The sequence below is a fragment of the Culex pipiens genome, chromosome 2, assembly GCF_016801865.2.
Source record: "Culex pipiens pallens isolate TS chromosome 2, TS_CPP_V2, whole genome shotgun sequence".
NCBI lineage: Eukaryota > Metazoa > Arthropoda > Insecta > Diptera > Culicidae > Culex > Culex pipiens.
In genome coordinates, this window is record NC_068938.1 from 92,661,648 (window position 1) to 92,683,800 (window position 22,153).

General features: G+C 45.2%; 2 protein-coding genes across 3 annotated transcripts in view; both read left to right on the forward strand.

The window, feature by feature from the left end:
* The first annotated feature begins 222 nt into the window (after positions 1-222).
* Positions 223-22,153, forward strand: part of LOC120418943 (myotubularin-related protein 14) — a 30,797-nt gene continuing 8,866 nt past the window's right edge. The window contains exons 1-4 of the mRNA XM_039581481.2: positions 223-629; positions 18,530-20,034; positions 20,098-20,202; positions 20,270-20,695. Coding sequence (XP_039437415.1) covers positions 546-629; positions 18,530-20,034; positions 20,098-20,202; positions 20,270-20,695 — 2,120 coding nt within the window. The 5' untranslated portion in view covers positions 223-545. The remainder of the gene's footprint in view (positions 630-18,529; positions 20,035-20,097; positions 20,203-20,269; positions 20,696-22,153) is intronic.
* On the forward strand, positions 5,330-12,765 carry LOC128092673 (uncharacterized). 2 transcript variants are annotated; one of them, XR_008211943.1, is made up of 2 exons: positions 5,330-12,644; positions 12,697-12,765. XR_008211943.1 is itself a non-coding variant. In XM_052707004.1 (2 exons), the coding sequence occupies exon 2, from the start codon at positions 5,887-5,889 to the stop codon at positions 12,355-12,357; it is 6,471 nt and encodes a 2,156-aa protein (XP_052562964.1). In that variant the 5' UTR covers positions 5,330-5,742; positions 5,795-5,886; the 3' UTR covers positions 12,358-12,763. The 2 variants fall into 2 exon arrangements, 1 of the variants encoding a protein (XP_052562964.1); XM_052707004.1 differs by having other exon boundaries at positions 5,330-5,742; positions 5,795-12,763.

The window sequence follows — 22,153 nt, forward strand, 5'->3', positions numbered from 1 at the left end:
TCTTGACCCCTTTCCTTCCGATCTGCATACTAGCCTTTAAAATTCAAACGAATACAGTTCACCCAAAACGGGGTAGAAATAATTTACTCAAGTGAGGACATTAATGATTTTTACCCAAACTCCAGAGTTGTAGAACATCGTGTAAACCGTCAAAACAGCGTTCATCCTGCGATGAACAAAAAGAGAGACAAAAGATTCGCGCGCGAGCGAGACAAAAACACCAATCCGTCACCGTGACGTTTCGGAGACGTGCTTTCTTGGCATTTTTGTGCGTCGTCGTCGTCGGAATCCGTCCCGCAAGTGGAGAAACGAAGAAAAAAATCGCAAAACGGATATTCGCAGGCGTAAAGTGTCGTGTGCTGCTCTCAGGGAAACTATCCGCGCAGTTATCCGTGTCCGTGATTCTGCCTTCGGATCGCGCGCGCTCTCTCGGTTCCAAGATTCTTCCCGAAAGGCACTTTGGTTCGCGTTCGCGCATCTCGTCCGCCCTCCGCCGTAGGGTTCGCCAATGTGGGACACAACCAGCAGCAGCAGCAGCTTCCAGGATGAGCGAAATTCTGCAGCAGGACATCCAGCAGCTGCTGGAGTACTTTGCCCGAAACCTATATAGTGCGAAAAAGTGCGACGTCGTACGTATCAATCTGGATTAAGCCTGGAATATGGTTCCACACGTGTCCACGGAATTTGGGTTAAGGGAGAGTGGGGGAAGAAAAACAGTGTCATGTGCTTGAACGTGGTCACTTTCGGTGGCTGCGCCCCAGCCCAAAGCAATCCTAACCTATTCACCTACTTTCCCCAAGGTCTTTTGCTGTTGGCGTAGTCTCTGGGGTTCCAAGAGGTTCCTTTACCCGGGAGGGAAACCTCCTCAACCAGTTAATGCGCAACATTCTCGCGAACCGATATCATAATACGGAGAAACCCCCTTTTCTACGCCTTTTTGCGTCCTTTCTTGCTCGCATTTACAGCGATTTACACACTCTTGTTGACTGGTTCAGGCCTAATCTTCTTTGTGTTTGTTGCTTCTACGGCTGCCGTCGTAGCACAACCTCCACCTCCTCCTCCTTCTTTTCTCTCCCAACCCCGTCCAAGTCCCAGGTTCGCGCGTTGTGTTTACATTTTCGTGCGCTTTTAGTTTTGTTCTTGATTTTCCCTCTGTTCTTATTTCTTGTTTACTGCGCGAGCCAAAACCAGCAGTAGGTTCGCAGATCGTGCCGTTTTGTGTTGACACGACGATCCTTTTTCTTTTCCCTCTGGCCCGCCGCACTTTGGGGTGGATTACGTCCTCGCTACGCGACGCGGACGCTTATTTATAGCGCACAAAGATTTTACACTGTGTTACGGCGGTGGTGATTCTCTTGCTGCCCGTCGTCCGTCGCTGCTGGGGTTAAGCGCGGGTTGTTATTGCCACCACTTATCAGCTTCGCTGGATTGTTGGTGCGAGAGTTGGTGATGGTGATTGGGAAGATTAGAAATTTGTTTTTGGCTTTTTACTAAAATTAAAATGAGAAAGCTACAATGTCACATGACATGGGGTAACGTAGTCTGAAAAAGTGGAATTCTCTACATGAGTTGTTTTATGTAGTTTTATTCCAATTTTTGATTAATACTCTAAAAATACATACCACATACATACTTGCTTCACTTTCTAGAAATCCTTCGCCACCCTGTAAATTGCTATGAAAAATTGCGCATTCTTTTTGGAGCCACTAGAGATATCTGGGAGAAAAAAATAAAAGAAATGAAAATATTCATAATTTCAAATGCTCAAAAACTAAAAAAATACCCCAAATTCAATTGAAAAATTAAAAATAAAAATTAAAAATATGTACCTCTTCCCTGCAAAGGCTTATGAGTTGATCTCAGTTTAAAGGTTTTTCAAATCTCTGAATTGCAACATACTGGAGCAGAACTGTTAAATTCTAATAAAAACACTTATTGAAAAATAAATTCCTTAAACATAAAATCCTTAAATTCTAAAATCTTATAAAATCATTCATTACTAAATTTAATTTAATTAACTTAAATTCTTTATGTTTTTTTCTAAATTTGTCTAATTAAATTTTAACATCAAGACTTTTCTTAAAAACAAGCCATACCCGACAAACTTCGTTCTGCCTTTTTTTCGTTTTTTTACGTTTTTTGATTTTTTGCTTATTCAGCCTCCTGTGATCAAAATATGATTTTAAGTAACTTTCTTCATACAATTTGTCGATGCCCCGGAATGTGTTCCAGAGTGCCCAAAGGCCAAAGTGAACCTTCCTTGGGCTTATACGAACCCAACGCAACAAAAAGCTTCTTGATCCGACGCTCCGTATCGAACTGATTCGCGTTCGAACAAAACCGTCGAAATTTTTTTATATATATAGATTATCAAACAAAACACTCTTTCGAAATATTATCGTGGTGTTGTTTAAAAGGTTAAAATGTTTAATGTTCAAAAAAGCAGTACCGTCATCTGGGGCGAAACGGGACACATGGGGCGAATTGGAACAGCTGTTTTAGCCTTGTTACTGTACAATATTTGGATATTTTTTAATAGTTTTGGATATAACAGACACAGAACATCTGAACAAGTGCATCGTTTTCCAAATTTCAGGCTTTTAAGTGCTCTAAAAACTGCTGTGCCTATTCAAACTGTAGTCCCGATTCGCCCCAGATGACAGTAAAGATTTTTTTTAGAGATGCAAAATATTTGATTTTTTAATTGAAAATAGTTACAACTCGAAAACTTAACTTTAGTTTTTTAGTAAAATTGGCAGTATTTTCAATCTGGGTGCTGAAAAGACAAAATACGTAACGTATTTTTTAAAGCTCCCCACTGCTTCTCACTAATACAACTGCACTACAGCTGTAAACATAAACAAAGTAGATGGCTATGTTCGAGCTCAAGCGTGACTTATTTTTTGCTGCTGAAGTGAATTGTGTTAAAACATTTTGGATCTGTTGATGATAAAGTTTTCGCTGAAAAATTAAGTGCTTCGTTTTTTTTTCTTCGTGGACTAAACAATGGGTGGCCAAAAGAGCCCTTTTCTGTTTTCCACGTGATGAAGAGTTTTGTCAAAAGAGGGTGGATTTTTGTGAACCGAATAGAAGTTCCGAGATTATGTACCTTTTAAGTGTAGTGAAAATATCGGAGTAAGATTATTCAATATTATTTGGCAGGTGCCATTCATAGACATATTAAAATGTCTACAACGAATTATGCCAATCTCAATATCAACCCTCTTCTTAAGATGTGTTGACTTCGAATACCTTAAAAGCTCGACGACATCGTTTTTTTCCTGTCAAAGTAAATTATAGATCGATCACAATGCTTGCCACTTCTTGGTATCATTTTGCGAACAGTGAATTGGTTCCGCTTTGACAGTTCTAAATTGAGGCCGCATTGCGAACCACTTTTCTGCACCCAGCTTTCAATTCAGCAGGAAAGAAAAAATGAATCGTAGGAAAGTAGGGGAAGGTGGGGCTAGAGGAACAATCGCTCGTATGGCCGTAATTTTTTACAATTTTGATGTTTCCCGTATGAAGAATTGTTGCTAGCAATGCAGTTAGTTGATTCTGCTACCACACAACCACCAAAACAACGTAGACGCCACGAGGCATAAGATTGAGTGAAGTTTTTTTTTTCAAAGTCTTTGTTTTCTTATAATATTTGAAAAGTACAAAATAAGGCTTAGGGTTCGTTTTAAGGCTCATTTTATCAAAATGCATTTTTTCCTGGATCAGTAGTGTCCCTACCAATGATTTGCACCTATTGTAAAGTATGTTTTATCATGTCGTTGTTTTTGTTGAAAGCTTTTAAAAAACCTTGTTTAAGTGGGGCAAGTGTACCACATGGATTTTAAGAATGGAACAAATAGAGGAGAAAAGCAACTCGCGACAAAATTTTGAGGCTAGGAATTTTGACAGGTATGATTTTCATAAAGTATTCGCCTCCTTTTCTCTCCCACAGAAAACCTGGGAACGAGGTAGCTGTCAAACTAGGCCAAAATGTTAAAGTCACTCACAAAATGAACTTTGAGTGATTCGAGTTCATTTCTGACGTCACGATTTTCTCCTCTATTGCTGCAGAAACATATTTTTATTGGGATATAGAGGAGAAAATCGTGACGTCAGGAATGAACTCGATTCTATGACAAATTCCGGAATTCCATTTCCCGGAATGGACGTTTTCCGGAATGGACGTTTTCCGGAATGGACGTTATCCGGAATGGACATTATCCGGAATGGACGTTATCCGGAATGAAATTTCCCGGAATGGACATTTCTCGGAAAATGTTTTTTTTTATATTACCTGATATAAGAATGAACGGAATTTTGCCTACTCGCTCACTTGTGGTTAAGAATTATTTAGTTTGTACTCCGTTGGTTTCACCTAGTCACATTGAAAGAACTCGATATTTTGACAACAATATGAACGATAAATACATGAAAGATAAAAAGAAAGTGAAATGTTCGGACATGAACAATAGAAGCAGACTATTGAAACAATACTTTATCAACCACCACGAGATGTAACAATGTAGATCGATGGATATTAGACAAACACTAGATGCCGGGTCCGGTGGTTTAGTGGTTAGCGTGGTAGACTCTAAACCCCAGTATGGCCTGGGTTCAATCCCAGACGAACCCGGTGGCATTTTTCGAGACGAGATTTGCCTGATCACGCCTTCTATCGGATGGGGAAGTAAAACGTCGGTCCATTTGCGTTTTCCCTTCTTTGAAAATAATCATTCTGCTTTATAATAAAGTCAACTGATTAACACAAGAAGGGAAATCTCTTACACGAAATTCCATCACATCGATTAAAGATCGTGTATTTATATATACGCCCAACGCATGTCCAACTTACACGGACGCCCAAGCCTCCCAAAAAAGGTGGAACGGTAACTTCAACTCGCTGGTTCTCGGGCATTACTAAACCAATCGGGACGATTCTTGTTTCCAGTGATTTGTAAGAATGTCTAGATGATCCTAAAATTTTGCAGAACTTGATTTGAACAAATCTGTTATTTCTGTGACCGAAATCATCGTTCCACCTTTTTTTGAAAAAGGGCTTCCGCGGAATTTTTGGCGATTTTTTTTTACGCTCGGAAAAATAAGTTGGAACGATGTTTTTGATCGCAAAAATAACAGATTTGATTAAATTAAGTTCTGCAAAGTTCTAGAACCATCTAGACATCCTAACAAATCACTGGAAAGAAGAATCATCTTGATTGGTTAAGCTATGCCCGAGAACCATTGAGTTGAAGTTACCGTTCCAACTTTTTTGGAGCCTTGGGCGATGGAATGTTAAAGAAGGGAAAACCTCAAGAAAATACACATGAACTTTGATGTTGCGGACGGTAACGCCGTCCCACAGCAAGCGCCGCGTACGACTGCACGAGCGCCGCGACGATCAGAAGCGCCGCGGTCGGACGAGCTGACAGGAGATGTCAAGAATCGGCGAACCTAACCAGCACCGTCATCATCGTCGGCAGATTGTGAAGAGGAAGGAAAAGTTCACGTTTATTGGGCAGGAATTTGGAGAATTTTCTGCAATTTCTTTATTGAACTAAGTTAGCTATTTTTTATTTTTCCGCATTTATTGCCTCAATTTGTACTTAAATCTACTCTGAACGCACAGAAGAAGTAGGAATGGTTAGCACAAACCGTAATTTGAAGGTTAATTAAGCTAAACCATCCTGCACTGTGAGTTCAAAACTCGATTGTTGGTTATAGTTAGGAGTTCGGACCAAATTTGTAAGTTCGCATACTTGAAAGCTCTACTTCTCCTACTAATAAAAATGATTAGCTTTTAGCGCATTCTCATCCAACCCCCGGATTTGTCGCTCAAAAGACCCGAATTACTCCCACGCCAACAAAATCTAAAAGAAATTTGTCGATATGGCCCATGTAACGACCGCAGAGTGGGGATTTCACTGCCAGGCCTGCTTCTGGCCGGACACCACGGACATGGTGAACTGTGCCCACTGCCTAACCTGGTGGCACACTTGCTGCGCTGGCGTCGACGAGACAGTTCCTGTCGAGGAGCGCTCATTCACCTGTCCTCGCTGCCAAAACCCTTCGTTTACCGTTCCCAAAGGGAAGAAGCCGCCCTCTAAGGCCAGCTCTGGAACGTCATCCACCTCCGACGCACGGGCGCGGAGGGCTCGCCTACGTCTGGAGAAACTCGAGGCCCAAAGGCTCCTCATGGAAAAGCATCTGGAGCAGGCACGTCGAGAGCAGCAGATTCGGCATGAGCAGGAGAAGTTGCAGCAGGAGGCGGAAATCGATCGCGCCAAGCTGGAGATCGAACAAACCATCCTGGAGGAAACCTTCCGGGCACGGGAGGAAGAGCTGGACGATGAGGTCGCGGATGATCGTAGCGTCGGGTCGGAGCAAAGCAGCAAAAGCAAAGTGGAACAGTGGCAAAAGCAGCAACAGTTTGCTGCTCGAACGTCAACGCTGACCGAGCAAGGAGCAAACAATAACACTACTGGTCAATACGACGAATCAGCCGGACAAGACGTCCTGGGACGGGCTCTCCAAGGCATTTCGCTGGATCAGTCAACTCTCGAAGTGGGATTGGGTGGAATGATCGACAGAACGTCGAGCACTTTGGGAACCATTTACGAGGTAGACCCGTATGATAACCCCGGGTACACCAACTGGCAACAAGCCGGCCCAAGCCACGGTAGCGCTTTGGCAGGTTCTGCTCACCTGACTCACTCAACGCCCTTTCCGTTTTCCAATTCCCTGTTGTACCAAAAGACCCTGACGGTCCGTCAAAGTCAATCTGGAATGGTCTACGGGAGTGTCAGCAGCTACCAAGTAAACAACGCGAGTGGTTTAAAGGCAAATGGGAACAATGGAACGACGACAGGATCGCCAGGAGTGAACCCGACGCCCAGGCCGGAATCGCTGCCTCCGTATCCACCGCCGCCTGTTCCCCCGGCACCAAGGCCGCAGCCGCCAGGACCAACGCCACGCCCACCTGGGCCGTTCCCGCGTCCGCAAGGCCCATTCCCGCGTCCGCAAGGCCCGTTCCCGCGTCCGCAAGGTCCGTTTCCGCCGGGTTTCCAACCACGACCGCCGTTCCCGTTTCCACGTCCGCCAGTGCCAAGGATTCGCCCTCCTGGGCCAACACCAGCACCCGAACCAGCACCGGTGCCGCCAAACCCACAGAGGGATCCGGAGCCAGTGCCGCCAAATCCGCAGAGGAATCCGGAGCCCGCGCCGCCAGACAACGCGCCAGAATACCAACCTGAACAGGAGCAACAACCAATTCCGCCAGTATTGGGGCCTACGCCGCAACAGCTGGCCGCAAGGCATGTAATGCCGAGAGGGTTGCCCAAGTTCAGCGGTAATCCCGAGGATTGGCCACTTTTCGTCAGCTGCTACAACAACTCAACCCAGACTTGCGGCTACTCCGATGCAGAGAACTTAGCGCGGCTGCAGGACTGTCTAGAAGGACATGCGCGGGAGATGGTGGTAGGCCGCCTTCGACTTCCGGCATCCGTTCCACATGTCCTCGCCACACTCGAGACTCTGTACGGCCGCCCGGAACTATTGATCCAGACGCTGTTGCAGAAACTTCGGTCGACTCCTGGACCGAAACCGAACCGACTAGAAACTCTTATCGCGTTCGGAATGGTGGTGCAGAGCTTGAGCGATCACTTGGAGGATACGGGACAGGATGCTCATCTGAACAATCCCACGCTGCTGTTCGAGATGGTGGAAAAGTTGCCGGACAACATGAAGCTGGACTGGTCACTTTACAAAAACCGCTTTGCGGTCGTAAACGTGCTCACTTTCGCTCAATACATGAACACCCTGGTCCGGGCCGCGACGGATGTCACGCCGTACAATGTACCGAAACCTTCGGAACACCGTGATAGGCAGGAGAAAGGCGGTAAGGAGAAACACTTCTGCGGAGCACATGCCGCGGAAAAGTGTTCCTCGCCAAAAACTCCAGCGAAGAAAGTCGAGGTCAAGCAAAACAACTCCGGGGGCCCAGCCTGCCTAGTCTGCAAAGACCCGAAGCATCGGGTTAAGGATTGTCCGGAGTTCGCCAAGAAGAGTGTCGACGATCGCTGGAAAGTCATCGAACAGCACGAACTCTGTCGCTGCTGTCTCGGTGCTCACGGCCGGCGGCCCTGCAAGCTGAGCAAGCGATGTGAGGAAAATGGATGCCAGCTGAAACACCACCCTCTTCTGCACTCAAAGCCGGAAAGAAAGGATGCCAAGCAGAACAAGGAAGGAGAACAGGCTTCCGGGTCCAAGGTGGCCACCAATCACCACTTCTCAGGAAAGACCACACTGTTCCGAGTCCTGCCGGTGACGCTGCACGCCAACAATCGCTCCGTTCAAGTGTACGCCTTCTTGGACGACGGGTCCGAGAGTACGCTGATTGAAGAGGAAGTAGTCAAGCAGCTGGGAGTCGAAGGCGAACATCTTCCGCTGTGTCTACAGTGGACGGCGAATATGAAGAGGACGGAAGCAGAATCACAGAGGGTCACGTTGCAGATTTCTGGTGGAAGAAGCGGTGCGAAGCACACGATTTCCGATGTACGAACGGTCAGCAAGCTGGATCTACCGAGGCAGAGCTTACGGTATTCGACGCTAGTAGAAGCCCACCCGTACCTGAAAGGACTTCCGGTGGACGACTACGACCGGGCTACGCCGTGCATTTTGATCGGCAACGACAACGTGCATGTCACGGCGACTTTACGGATCCGAGAAGGGAAACCGGGTGAGCCGGTCGCTGCGAAGACTCGTTTGGGCTGGACGATCTACGGAACAAATCCGGACCGACCAGAAAAGCTTGTCCGCACCTTCAACATCTGCGAATGTCACAGTGAAGACCCTCTACACGATCTCGTGGCACGTTTCTTTTCCATCGAGAGCCTGGGAATCTCTGCGGTGCCGTGTCCGGAGTCAGAAGAAGTGCAGCGCGCGAACCGAATCCTGCAAGAGACCACAGCTCGAGTTGGACAGCGTTTCGAGACGGGTCTCCTCTGGAAGTTCGACCACTTCGAGTTCCCGGACAGCTACGGGATGGCCGTACGGAGACTTCAGTGCCTCGAGCGGCGCATTCGAAGCGACCCGGTGATCGGCGAGAGCGTGCTGCGTCAAATGAACGAGTACCAAGAAAAGGGGTACATCCACAAGGCCACGGAAGACGAGCTTAAGGAAGCTGACCCGCGGCGCGTATGGTATCTCCCTCTCGGAGTCGCGCTCAACCCAAAGAAGCCATCGAAGGTGCGTATCTTTTGCGACGCCGCTGCCAAGGTCGACGGGATATCGTTAAACACCATGCTCCTGAAGGGTCCGGATCTTCTAACCACCCTGCCGGCAGTCCTTTTTGGCTTCCGGGAGCGGCAGATCGCCCTGTGTGCCGATATCAAGGAGATGTTCCACCAGGTGCAGATCCGGAAGGAAGATCGCCACGCGCAGCGACTGCTTTGGCGCGAGAACCCCTCGCTGGAACCGGACATCTTCTTGATGGATGTAGCCACATTTGGTTCGACGTGCTCACCCTGTTCCGCACAGTTCGTCAAGAACCTAAACGCCGCAGAGCACGCCGAGAAGTTCCCAGCCGCCGCCGAAGCCATCCAGCGTAAACACTATGTGGACGACTATCTCGACAGCGCGGACAACGAAGAGGAAGCGGTGAAATTAGCTCTGGAGGTCAAACACGTCCACTCCTTGGGCGGGTTCCACCTGCGGAACTGGTTGTCCAACTCCGAAGCGGTTCTCGCACGGGTCGGGGATAACGATTCGGCCTCGGAGAAGAATCTGCAGCTGGACAAGGGAAGCACGACGGAGCGCGTGCTCGGCCTTTATTGGAAGCAACAGCAGGATGTGTTTACGTTCTCCTCCGCTCTGGACACGCACGGTGGGCACCCGACGAAGCGACAATCGTTGAGTACGGTTATGAGCACGTTCGATCCGCTGGGATTCTTGGCTCACTTCACCGTGCGCGGTAAGATCTTGATCCAAGCCCTGTGGAGAGCGAAAACGCAATGGGACCAACGGATTCCAGACAAGATGTGCGTGCGTTGGACGCAGTGGACCGACCAGTTTAAGTTTCTGGAACAGATCCGGATTCCGCGCTGCTACTTTCCACGGCGCTCGGTCAAGGACATCAAGACGCTGCAGCTGCACATTTTCGTGGACGCAAGCGAGGATGCCTTCTCCTGCGTGGCGTACTTCCGAGCGGAGTTCGAGGACGGTATCGAGGTGGCGCTGGTCGGCGGGAAATCCAAAGTGGCACCCCTCAAGGCCCTCTCCATACCCAGATTGGAGTTGATGGCCGCGGTGATTGGCGTACGGCTGATGAACACGATTATCTTCGGACATTCCCTACGGATCGACAAGACCATCTTCTGGTGCGACTCCAAGACAGTGCTCGCATGGATCAACTCGGATCATCGCAACTATCGCCAGTTCGTGGCATGCCGGGTCGGTGAAATCATGTCCAAGACGATGCCGCATCAGTGGCGCTGGATTCCCTCGAAGGAGAATGTGGCGGACGACGCCACGAAATGGGGGAAAAGCTTCTGTCTGTCTCCCGACAGTAGATGGTTCAAAGGCCCATGGTTTCTCTATCACCCAGAAGACCAATGGCCGGTAGACATCACGCCAAACCTGCAAGAACCGACCGAGGAGCTGCGAGCCTGCCTAGTGCACCGGGAAGCCGTTGCCACGCACAACGTCGAGTGGGATCGCTTCTCGCAGTGGGTTCGTCTCTTGCGCACGCTCGCTCGCGTGCATCGGTTTGCTGGGAACCTGCGACGCAAGCTGAAGAAGGAGCAGCTACTGAGCGGACCATTGAGACAGGAAGAATTAGCGGCGGCGGAGAACACGATCTGGCGCTGGGTGCAAAGCGATGCGTTTCCGGACGAGGTTGCAACACTCGCCGCAGCACGTGCTGATCCGGAAAAGCGGTTCAATCTGGAATCCACGAGCAAGATTCGAAAGTTATCGCCATTTATGGATGACGCCGGCGTGGTGCGCATGGAGAGCAGAATTGTTGCGGCCGATTTCGTGCCGTTCGACACTCGGTACCCCATCATCATGCCAAAGGACCACACGGCGACGAAGTTGCTTGTCGACTGGTACCACCGGAAGTATCTGCACGGAAACTGCGAAACGGTGGTAAACGAGCTGAGACAACGATTTCACGTGCCGAATTTGCGGACGGCTGCCCGCAAAGCGAAGAACGACTGCCTGCTGTGCCAGTTGAAAGCGAAGGTTCCGGTCGTCCCGCGGATGGCTCCACTACCTGCTGCCAGGCTGAAGGCGTTCGAGCGCCCTTTTTCGTACGTGGGCGTCGATTACTTCGGACCAGTTGCGGTGCGGGTGAACCGCACCACCGCTAAGAGATGGGTGGCGCTGTTCACATGTCTGACAACGCGCGCCGTGCACCTGGAGGTCGTCCACTCGCTTTCCGCCGAGTCGTGCAAGATGTCGTTTCGACGGTTGATCGCCAGAAGAGGCGCACCTGTGGAGATCTACAGCGATCGTGGCACGAACTTCGTCGGATCCAGCAACGAGTTGCAGAAGGAGATGAAAGTCATCGAGGAGAAGCTCGCCGAAACCTTCACCAACGCGACCACGAAGTGGGTTTTCAACCCGCCGGCCTCCCCTCACATGGGAGGTGCGTGGGAGAGACTCGTGCGTTCTGTGAAAACGGCGCTGGCAGCAATGAACACGGTGAGGCTGCCCAACGAAGAAACGCTGGCAACGCTGGTGGCCGAAGCTGAGAGCATCGTGAATTCGCGGCCGCTGACGTGGATCCCGTTGGAAGCTGAACATCAGGAAGCGCTAACACCAAACCATTTCCTGCTACTGAGCACGAGCGGTGTGGTGCAGACGCAGAAAACGTTGGCCGACTCCAAGGACGCTTGCCGTAATCAATGGAACCTGATGCGGGTGATGATCGACCAGTTTTGGCGCAGATGGGTTCGGGAGTACCTGCCGGACCTGACGCGGCGAACCAAATGGCACGAGGAAGTGGTTCCAATCCGAGCTGGTGATTTAGTGATCATCGTGGAAGACACCGTGCGGAATGGTTGGATCCGGGGACGTGTGGCGGAAGTGGTCGTGGGCCGCGACGGTCGAGTTCGTCAGGCTGTAGTACAGACTTCAACGGGAATGCTGCGACGGCCGATCGCGAAGCTGGCGAGACTAGATGTCGAGAAGAGTGAGGCAGATCCGGTGATCCCGGAAGTACCTCACGGGTCGGGGAATGTTGCGGACGATAACGCCGTCCCACTGCAAGCGCCGCGTACGACTGCACGAGCGCCGCGACGATCAGAAGCGCCGCGGTCGGACGAGCTGACAGGAGATGTCAAGAATCGGCGAACCTAACCAGCACCGTCATCATCGTCGGCAGATTGTGAAGAGGAAGGAAAAGTTCACGTTTATTGGGCAGGAATTTGGAGAATTTTCTGCAATTTCTTTATTGAACTAAGTTAGCTATTTTTTATTTTTCCGCATTTATTGCCTCAATTTGTACTTAAATCTACTCTGAACGCACAGAAGAAGTAGGAATGGTTAGCACAAACCGTAATTTGAAGGTTAATTAAGCTAAACCATCCTGCACTGTGAGTTCAAAACTCGATTGTTGGTTATAGTTAGGAGTTCGGACCAAATTTGTAAGTTCGCATACTTGAAAGCTCTACTTCTCCTACTAATAAAAATGATTAGCTTTTAGCGCATTCTCATCCAACCCCCGGATTTGTCGCTCAAAAGACCCGAATTACTCCCACGCCAACAGATAGCATTTTGTTTTCTTGAGACTTTCCCTCCTTAAAAAATACACGATCTTTCATCAAAGTAAGGGACCATCCATAAACCACGTGGACACTTTAGGGGGAGGGGGGGGGGGGTATGACGATTGTCCACGATCCATACAAAAAAGTTTTTTTTGTATGGACAATTGTCCACGAAGGGGGGGGGGGTACGAGATTCCCAAAAAAGTGTCCACGTGGTTTATGGATGGTCCCTAATGGGATTTTATGTAAGAATTTTCCCTTCTTTTGTTAATTCTACTAAATTTCAACTAGTTTTTCGTTAAAGAACTCTACACTATAAAGAAGGGAAATCCTCTAGAAAAAAAGCTTTCAGAAAATCAATGTATAATGTGTATTTTCTTGAGGTTTTCCCTTCTGTAAAAATACACGATCTTTAATCGATGTGATGGAATTTCGTGTAAGAGATTTCCCTTCTTGTGTTAATCAGTTGACTTTTGTGACTAAATTCTATCAAATTTTATTATAAAGCAGAATGATTATTTTCAAAGAAGGGAAAACCTCTAGAAAATAAAAAGCTTTTCAGAAAATCAATGTATAATGTGTACTTCCTTGAGGTTTTTCATTCTTAAAAAATACACTCAAGCTATTTATTTTCTTGAGGTTTTACCTTCTTTGAAAATAATCATCCTGCTTTATAGTAAAATTTGCTATAATTTAGTCACAATAGTTAACTGATTAACACAAGAACGGAAATCTCTTACGCGAAATCCCATCACATTGATAAAAGATCGTGTATTTTTAAAGAAGGGAAAATCTCAAGAAAATACACATTATACATTGAATTTCTGAAAAGCTTTTCATTTTCTAGAGGTTTTCCCTTCTTTGAAAATAAACATTCTGCTTTATAGTAAATAAAAATAAAATAAATTGGCGATCTCGATTGCGAGATTTCTACTCGAAACTAGATTGTTGAGGCAATTGCAAACCTCGTTTTACACCTGAGCTTCCATCCACCCCGGGATTCGAACTGACGACTTTTGGATTGTGAGTTCAACTGCTTACCAGCGACTAAACCGAGACAGGACCCACAGAGACGACACTTACACCTGGACTAAGCTATCGATCTAACCTCTAGGTTAGATCGGGGCAAACATTTACTTCCCCGTCCGACAGAAGGCATGATCAGACGAAAAATGTCACCACCGGGACCGTCTAGAAAAGAACCCAGGCCGACTGGGTGAGAGGCAACTTCGATTGCCCCTACACCACGGTTCCCGCACTCTGCTTTTTAGTGCAGAAGCCTTTAAAGAAAAACTAGGTAAAATTTAGTTGAATTAACAAGAGAAGGGAAAATTCTTATATAAAATCCCATTACTTTGATGAAAGATCGCGTATTTTTAAAGAAGGGAAAACCTCAAAAAAGTACACATTATACATTGATTTTCTGAAAAGCTTTTTATTTTCTTGAGGTTTGGCCTTCTTTGAATACCAACTAAAAATTGGTAGAATTTATTCACAAAAGTGACTGACTAACAAAAGAAGGAAAAATTCTTACATAACAACACATTGAAAGAATGTTAAAAACAACTAGTGTTTGTCTAATATCTATCGATCTACATTGTTACATCTCGTGGTGGTTGATAAAGTATTGTTTCAATAGTCAACGCCTGCTTCTATTGTTCATGTCCGAACATTTCACTTTCTTTTTATCATTCATGTATTTATCATTCATATTGTTGTCAAAATATCGAGTTCTTTCAATGTGACTAGGTGAAACCAACGGAGTACAAACTAAATAATTCTTAACCACAAGTGAGCGAGTAGGCAAAATTCCATTCATTCTCATATCAGGTAATATAAAAAAAAACATTTTCCGGGAAATGTCCATTCCGGGAAACGTCCATTCCGGGAAATTTCATTCCGGATAACGTCCATTCCGGATAATGTCCATTCCGGATAACGTCCATTCCGGAAAACGTCCATTCCGGATAATGTCCATTCCGGAAAACGTCCATTCCGGGAAATGGAATTCCGGAATTTGTCATAGAATCATGAACTCAAATCACTCAAAGTTCATTTTGTGAGTGACTTTAACATTTTGGCCTAGTTTGACAGCTACATTGTCCCCGGTTTTTTTGTGGAAGAGAAAAGGAGGCGAATACTTTATGAAATGTATGATACCTGTCAAAATTCCTAGCCTCAAAATTATGTTGCGAGTTGCTTTTCTCCTCTACTTAAAAACTGATAAAAATGATTAAAAAAAATTCATACAAAATATAGCGATATAATAAAAATAATCCATTTATCTACAAATAATATTATTTTTTCGAAAAACGATCAAATTATTAGTAAAATATTATTATTCCAGCTAAAAATGAAAGAAACGTATCAAATACAATCAAATCTGAATTGTAAGCAAAATAACAATTTAAAATATGAATTGGTCCTCTTGCCCCAACGGTTTGTTCGTCTTGCCCAACTAGTTGAGTAAAACGTACTGAAAATCAATAATTTTATAATCTATTTTTTATCGTGAAAAACTGGATTTTTTAGAAACTTCTATCAAAGTCTTAGTCAAGACCTGGGATAAGATGACTATCAAAAAATCCGACAGATTTTTTAACGGTTTTAACGAGCATTTCCTTAGCTTACCCCACTTTCCCCTACATGGGCATTGTTTGGCCTACCCAGTACTTGTTTTAAAACAATTCTAGACACAAACTTTAACTTTTTAACAATATTTTTCGATTTTTTTTAAATATTCAATAAAATATTTTTTCACTTTTTAAGTATTTCTGAAGAACCCTGAATCAATGCGGCTTCAAAAACACCCAGGAAGCAAACAAAAATTGGTCCAAGAAAATTCCAGATTTAGTTTTCCCACGAGTCCCACGAGTTACAGTTACAGAACATTTAAACAGATTTTTTTTCTCCAAAATTTAAGTTTCTCATACAAAAAAAAAATCCGATATTTGGAATTTAAAAGAAACTCCTATAAGCGAAAAATTTTCATGTTTAAAAACTAAGGGGTACTAGCAGCTTAAGCAAAACGAAAAGGGGTACCTAGCCAAGAAAAGGTTGAGAACCGCTGGACTAGAGCGTTTATCGAAATGCGTCCGACTTTGTGGACTGTCAGGATTTGAGTGAAATTCTGGTGCTGCTGTAGGCATGGCCTACTACAATAACAAATAAAATCTTTAATCTTTTTATTTTCTAATTAATTTGAGCCACCCTAATCAGATGTCGTACCCTCATGCAGTTGCTTTACTTATTGAAACAGGTTATGGTTTCCATCAATTCGCATGGAGCAAATCATAACTTATAAGAGTGTACGAATATGAACCACCCTAGATCATCTAAGACCACCCTAGTTGCCATAAAAAACCGGGTTCCACCGGTTCCACCACGTGTGTCCACAAACCAAACTTACCTGCATTTGAGCTCATTAAGAGCAGTTTTGATACTGATTTATGCGACATTCATGTAAATTTTCTCATATAGCATGGTACAAAATCTCATAAAATGACCATTTTTAAATCGCTGTAACTTGGGTTTAAGAAAAACCCTTTTGAGATGTTATATTCATATTAAAGAAAAAGTTTTAAGCTTTCAGATGCACCATAGAGCTTTATGACGTTTCGCGTACACACACTAGCGCACCATTTGATTTTGCTGGCCGGACAAAATTTAACCTCACTTTTTTTCGTGTACGTACACGCAATACATACGCACGTAGATTGCTCTATGGAGCGTTTTTGTGTCCCCCTCAAAAAGATACAAACATTTGAAAAAAGCCTGATAAGAACTTTAAAAACGCTGTAACTTTTTACCAAAATGACCTAGCGACTTTGTTGACATTTCAAAAGATGCGTATTTTTTTTTTTTTTTTTTGCAGGCCAAGGATTGATACCTAAGAGCATGCAATGGCACTGACCTTGTTGCGTGCTCTTCGGTTGACGTCCACGTAAGGAACATCCTGGAAGGAGCGTAACTAACTACATCCGTAGTTCTGTTAGATCATCCGAATTATCTTGATCAGAACAGTATAGCTCTGGTTCCTTGCGAGTGTCCTATTTTCTTACCTCCACGTTGGCTTGGTTTTCATGATGACCTAGCTGGTGGCCTGTGGAAACGGATCGTAAACCTTTGACCACCGCGGGTCAGAGTCGAGACGGCTAAAAGAAAGGGGCGCGACAATGTGGGAAAGGGAAGTAATTTGTGATTGTAGACGGTATTGTTTTGATTCGCAGTATGTTGAGTCAACTGCTGTGGATGTACCTGAAACATCGCACAACGGGGTTTCTCTTCTCTTCATTCACCATTTATCTCCTATTTTTATTTTGCTCTTCTGATTCCCAATTCATCACTGATTCTTCTATTTAATATCCAACATTTGATTTTAATTTTACTAACTTTTGATTCTCTTATCTCTCAAAGCTTTTCCACTCTTTTCTATCAATTGATACTGCTGTAACAAACTTTGCTGTTTTTTTTTCCTTAAAAATATACTTTTCCTTAATGTACTAGTAATATCAAGGCTTGTTTTGTATCTCTATTTATTAACTATTGTCTAATTTTACATCTAATTCATCTAGCTTCTCATTTTTATTCTTCAAAATACGCTCATCATTCTCTTACTATTGATACTTGATTTTTATAAAATAAATTCTCTTTTACTGTCAATTGTTTTCAATCTTCACCCTTTTTTTCAAACAAGTGAGGTTTGAGCCCTTACTCAATTTATGGAATGGTTAAAGGATTAACACAAATATTACTATTGTATTTTTGGTAAACTTTTATAACATGCTTAGGACCAAAAATTGTAACAAAACACCGCGACATAAGAATATTTCGAAATAGCAACAGATAAACACGATCCAACACTAGGAAAGATTTCAGGAGAAAACAATACACAGTAAATAACAATAAGTTTTTGAATTCAAACTAAAAATAAAACAGTTTTTGCTTTAATGAAAGTTGATAGGCACACTATAGATGGTCAGGCGCTTTTACTTACATCAAACCCTACGTAATGTACCACCCCCGGCCGAGTTAAAATGCGTAACCGGAAAAGAAGGTGTGCATGCCTGGCACGAACACTCAAAGCTTGTTCTAGCGTGCTGCTCGCACTGACTCAGAGCAAGGGTGAGATGTAGGTGTAACGGCAGTGCGTGTTCGTCGGGAACCTGGTGCATAAGATCGGTCAAGGCCCGTTTTTACACTGAAAATTGCGAATTGCGAATTTCAAAAGATGCGTATTTTATGCTCTAAATATGTCCCGAAGACACCAAAATTGCCAAAAATATTACAAAAAAGATACACAATAAAAACACTTTTTTGATGGGTCACCCTACTGCTTTTCATATAAAATGCTGTAGAATGATCAGATTAAGAGATAGAGATTTGGTGTCTTCGACAAAGTTGTTTAAAATGGCTAGTATACAATACTGCCGAAAAAAGTATATCTCTATCTCATCTAGAAGCGAAGATAGTTTTTGAAAATATTAGAAATTGTTGGACCACCCTAATATCGTTTTGACCAAAAGATTTAGAATTTCATTCTTAACAAATGCTTCTTACACACTGAAGCTCGAAAATGCATCCCTGAAGTGGAAATAAATTATTCCTGCTAAATTTGTGTATCCGTGATCCGACCACTGTTCAGGGGTATTAAAAAACGCCCAAAAAGCAAAAACTGAAAATTTGGTTTATTGGACCTTTTAAAAAAACTCCAGAATATTCAAAAAATAGCATTGAAAAATTAACATCATCCTCTTTTCCTCCAGGGTGACGAAATCGTGCACCGATGTGGCGTCCTGATGCGCCAGGATTACACCGTCTGCGAGCTGGCGAACGCGAACGGTGACCTGTCGGCGCACTACCCGATCAAGCTGCTCATTCCGGAGGACGAGCTGAAGAAACGCTACCCGTACGGATCGTCGTCGGGCGGCGACGACGTCCCGGATGGGGTGACGCCGAGTGGTCCGTGCCGCGAGCAGATCGCCGTCGACGGCAAGATCGACGCGAACCGGTTGCGGTACCTGATCATGAAGGCGCGGTTGGCGCGCTGTCGGGCCCGGTTCCCGCTGCCGGTGATTCTGTACGACGGCAAGTACATCTGCCGGTCGGCGACGCTTTCCGGGGGGCCGGAGATTTACGGCCGGTCGGGGTACGAGTACTTTGCTTATGCTGCGGAGGCGATGCCACCGGAGCCGGGGGATGAGGCGTACGACGTGCAGGAGGACTCGTCGTCGGACGAGTCGGACTCGAAGGATTGGCCGTTGTTTGGTCGGTTGAGGCGGAAGGATATTAGGCTGTTGAAGGCGCTGAATGTGGGGACGATAATTGATTTTATGGTGGAGAATAAGAAGGTGAAGTTCTGGATGAAGGTGACTTCGTCGGAGAAGGTCGACAAGGAGAATCGGTATAGTTTCTTTAAGATTTTGGCGCTGCCGTATCCGGGGTGTGAGTTTTTCCGGGAGTATCGCGATAATGATTGTCGGGGGGAGGGGTTGATATTCGACTGGAACCAGTCGTACGTGGACGCGGGGATTCGTGTTCCGGACGATAGCGTGACGGCCGGGTTGAACATCGACTGGACGAACTACAAGCAGTGGGATTTGGTGAAGTTGACGCAGAACTATTTGCGGTTGCTGCTGAAGTACCTGCAGGAGAGCAGTTCGGGGATTTTGGTGCACTGCATAAGTGGGTGGGATCGAACGCCGTTGTTCGTGTCGTTGCTGCGGATTTCGCTGTGGGCGGATGGGGTCGTGCATCAGTCGTTGAACGCGGCCCAGATGTTGTACTTTACGATCGCGTACGATTGGCTGCTGTTTGGGCATAACTTGCCGGATCGGCTGAACAAGGGCGAGGTGATTTTCTACTTTTGCTTCTACATACTCAAGTACATCGTGGACGACGAGTACAGCGTGTTGAGCCGTCGGACGCGAAGTCAGCACAGCAGCGGAAGCAGCAGCATCGACGTGATCCGGACGGACAGCGAGAGCATGCTGGACGCGCTGCTGCTGGACGGCGGAGACATGCGGAGTTCGAGCGTGTCGCTCAACTCGACGTCGAGCTACGCGAGTGGACGCAGTTCTTCGATGCACGACACGCAGACGTGCGTCTCGACGAGCGGCGTTGGGCTGATGATGGGCGGGGCAAGCAATAGCATAGCGATCGCGGGTCGAAACGGAGGCGGGAGGAATGGCGGAGGTGCTGGTGTTGGTGCAGGTGGAATTGCCGGAGTTGGCGGGTGCAACGGAGATGAGAGTGTCAACTCGTTCAATGGGTGAGTTGGGGGGAGGATTGCTTTGACAGAACTCGTACTCAATGTTGCTTTTCTCTTTTTTAGCAATAACGGCTTCTCGGCGCATAGTCACGACAGCAGTAGCAGTATTGGGTGCATATCTCACGATAGTTCGAATCACAACATCCAGTGGTCACCGCCACCGAAAAGGTACCAAGCCAATAAATACGAATTACGCGTCAGGTTGATACTAATCACCTTCCTACCATCATTCCAGAACTAGTCCCGTCACGGTGCCCAGCGCAAACCGGTTGCGCCAACGACAAGAGTCTACCTCGTCACTTTCGGTCGGGAGCTGGCAAATGGTCACCGGCACCGGCAGCTTCCGCGAGTCGGTCAGCGAGCATCCAGCCACGACCTCCGCCGCCACCGGATGCCACTGTTCCGGGGGAGTCTCGCAGCAGCAGCAGCAGCAAGCGCATCACAGAGTGGCCGCCGGTCATCACCAGCAGCAGCACCCACTCCATCATCCTCATCCGCTGCTGGTCGGAAGCAATCCCGGACCGTCCGGCCTTGGCCACAGTGCTTCCACGCCGAACGCCAACCAGGCGCAGGAAACTGGTGGTGGCGTCCCCGCACCTAGCTGCTGTACGGCTTCCATCGATTCCGAGTGCTTCCCGCGACGCGTCGATCTATTCGCTATGTGAGTTGTACGAATTGTTATTTGAACATCTTTAGGGTTAGTGAAATTTCACGATTTCGCGGACAGCGTGAAATCCGCGAAACTTGGCTTTTCCCGCGAAATTTTATGTTTGTGTGAAAATGTAACGATTTTTCTCAAAATAATTTATCAAACTCAAAAATGAATAAAAATAATCTTATGAACTGCTGTAGAAGTAAGCGAGTGAATCGAGGAGTAATACTCTGGTTAAATTACTAATATAAAGTTAGTGATTTTTGACGATTTCGTGGACGGCGTGAAATTCGTGAAATTTATCAATTTTCTTAAAAAAAAATTTTTAAAGGCAACTTTATAAATATTTCAACCAAAAAGACTATTTAATTAAATTTTATTAGTTTTCAATTGTGGGTGGGTCTCGTGGCGCAGGGGTAGCGGCTTCGGCTGCCGATCCCGATGATGCTATGAGACGCGGGTTCGATTCCCGCCTTATCCACTGAGCTTCTATCGGATGGTGAAGTAAAACGTCGGTCCCGGTTTCTCCTGTCTCGTCAGAGGCGCTGGAGCAGAAATCCCACGTTAGAGGAAGGCCATGCCCCGGGGGGCGTAGTGCCAATAGTTTCGTTTTAGTTTTCAATTGAAAAGCTTGAATATATATGTTTGTCAAGTTGATATGAACCATTTGAAGAAATGTTCAGATTTTTTTGTTTTTTTTAGAAGCTAACTAAATTTAGTAATATTTTCAATTGCTGTATTAAAAATTTTACTGCTATTTTATTTAAAAGGTAGAGTTTTGAAAGAAATTAAAAGAATCATGCTTTGTTTTATTCAAAATAAAATGATGAGTATTTTTTTTTACATTTCATTTTAACGATATTTGTTTATTTGGGTGGATAATTCCCGTGAAAGTAAAAAAATACTACATTTCTGTTTTCTTTTCTCATTTAGAATAAAAATTTCGCTGTTGTTAATTTTTTTATTTTTTTTGTAAATTGTTTCTAAATTTAGTTTTCGAAAAGTAAGCTGAAACCCATAAAAAAAAAGTTTAATGGGCTAAATGTCGCAGAAAATTCAATTTATTTTACTCATTTTGACTGAACAAGATTGTTAAATCTTGCTTTGATATTAAATTTAATTAAATGTAAAATGATATAACAGATCCAAATTAGCGAAAACAAACTACAAAAAAATCGAACATTAAAAGAGCAGTTCAGTAAATGAGAATACGCGTGCCCTACATTTTGTTTCAAAATATATATAGAGCCAATCCATAAACCAGGATGTTTTTCTTTTGAAAATTTGAAGTTTTTTTTTTGCGTCGCATTTAAATTTAGTGAAGTTTTGCTAGTTTATTGAAGAATAATATTTAATGAAACATAAAAAGTAGTTTCTGTGATTTAAAAATAGGATTTTCAGAGTTATTTTAACATTATTCAAGTTCCGCGAAATTTGTGTGAAATTTGGTGTTTTGAAATTGAGGTC

Bases quoted from the DNA above. Each gene is read 5' to 3' on its own strand.
- LOC128092673 (XM_052707004.1), top strand. From the start codon at position 5,887: ATGGCCCATGTAACGACCGCAGAGTGGGGATTTCACTGCCAGGCCTGC.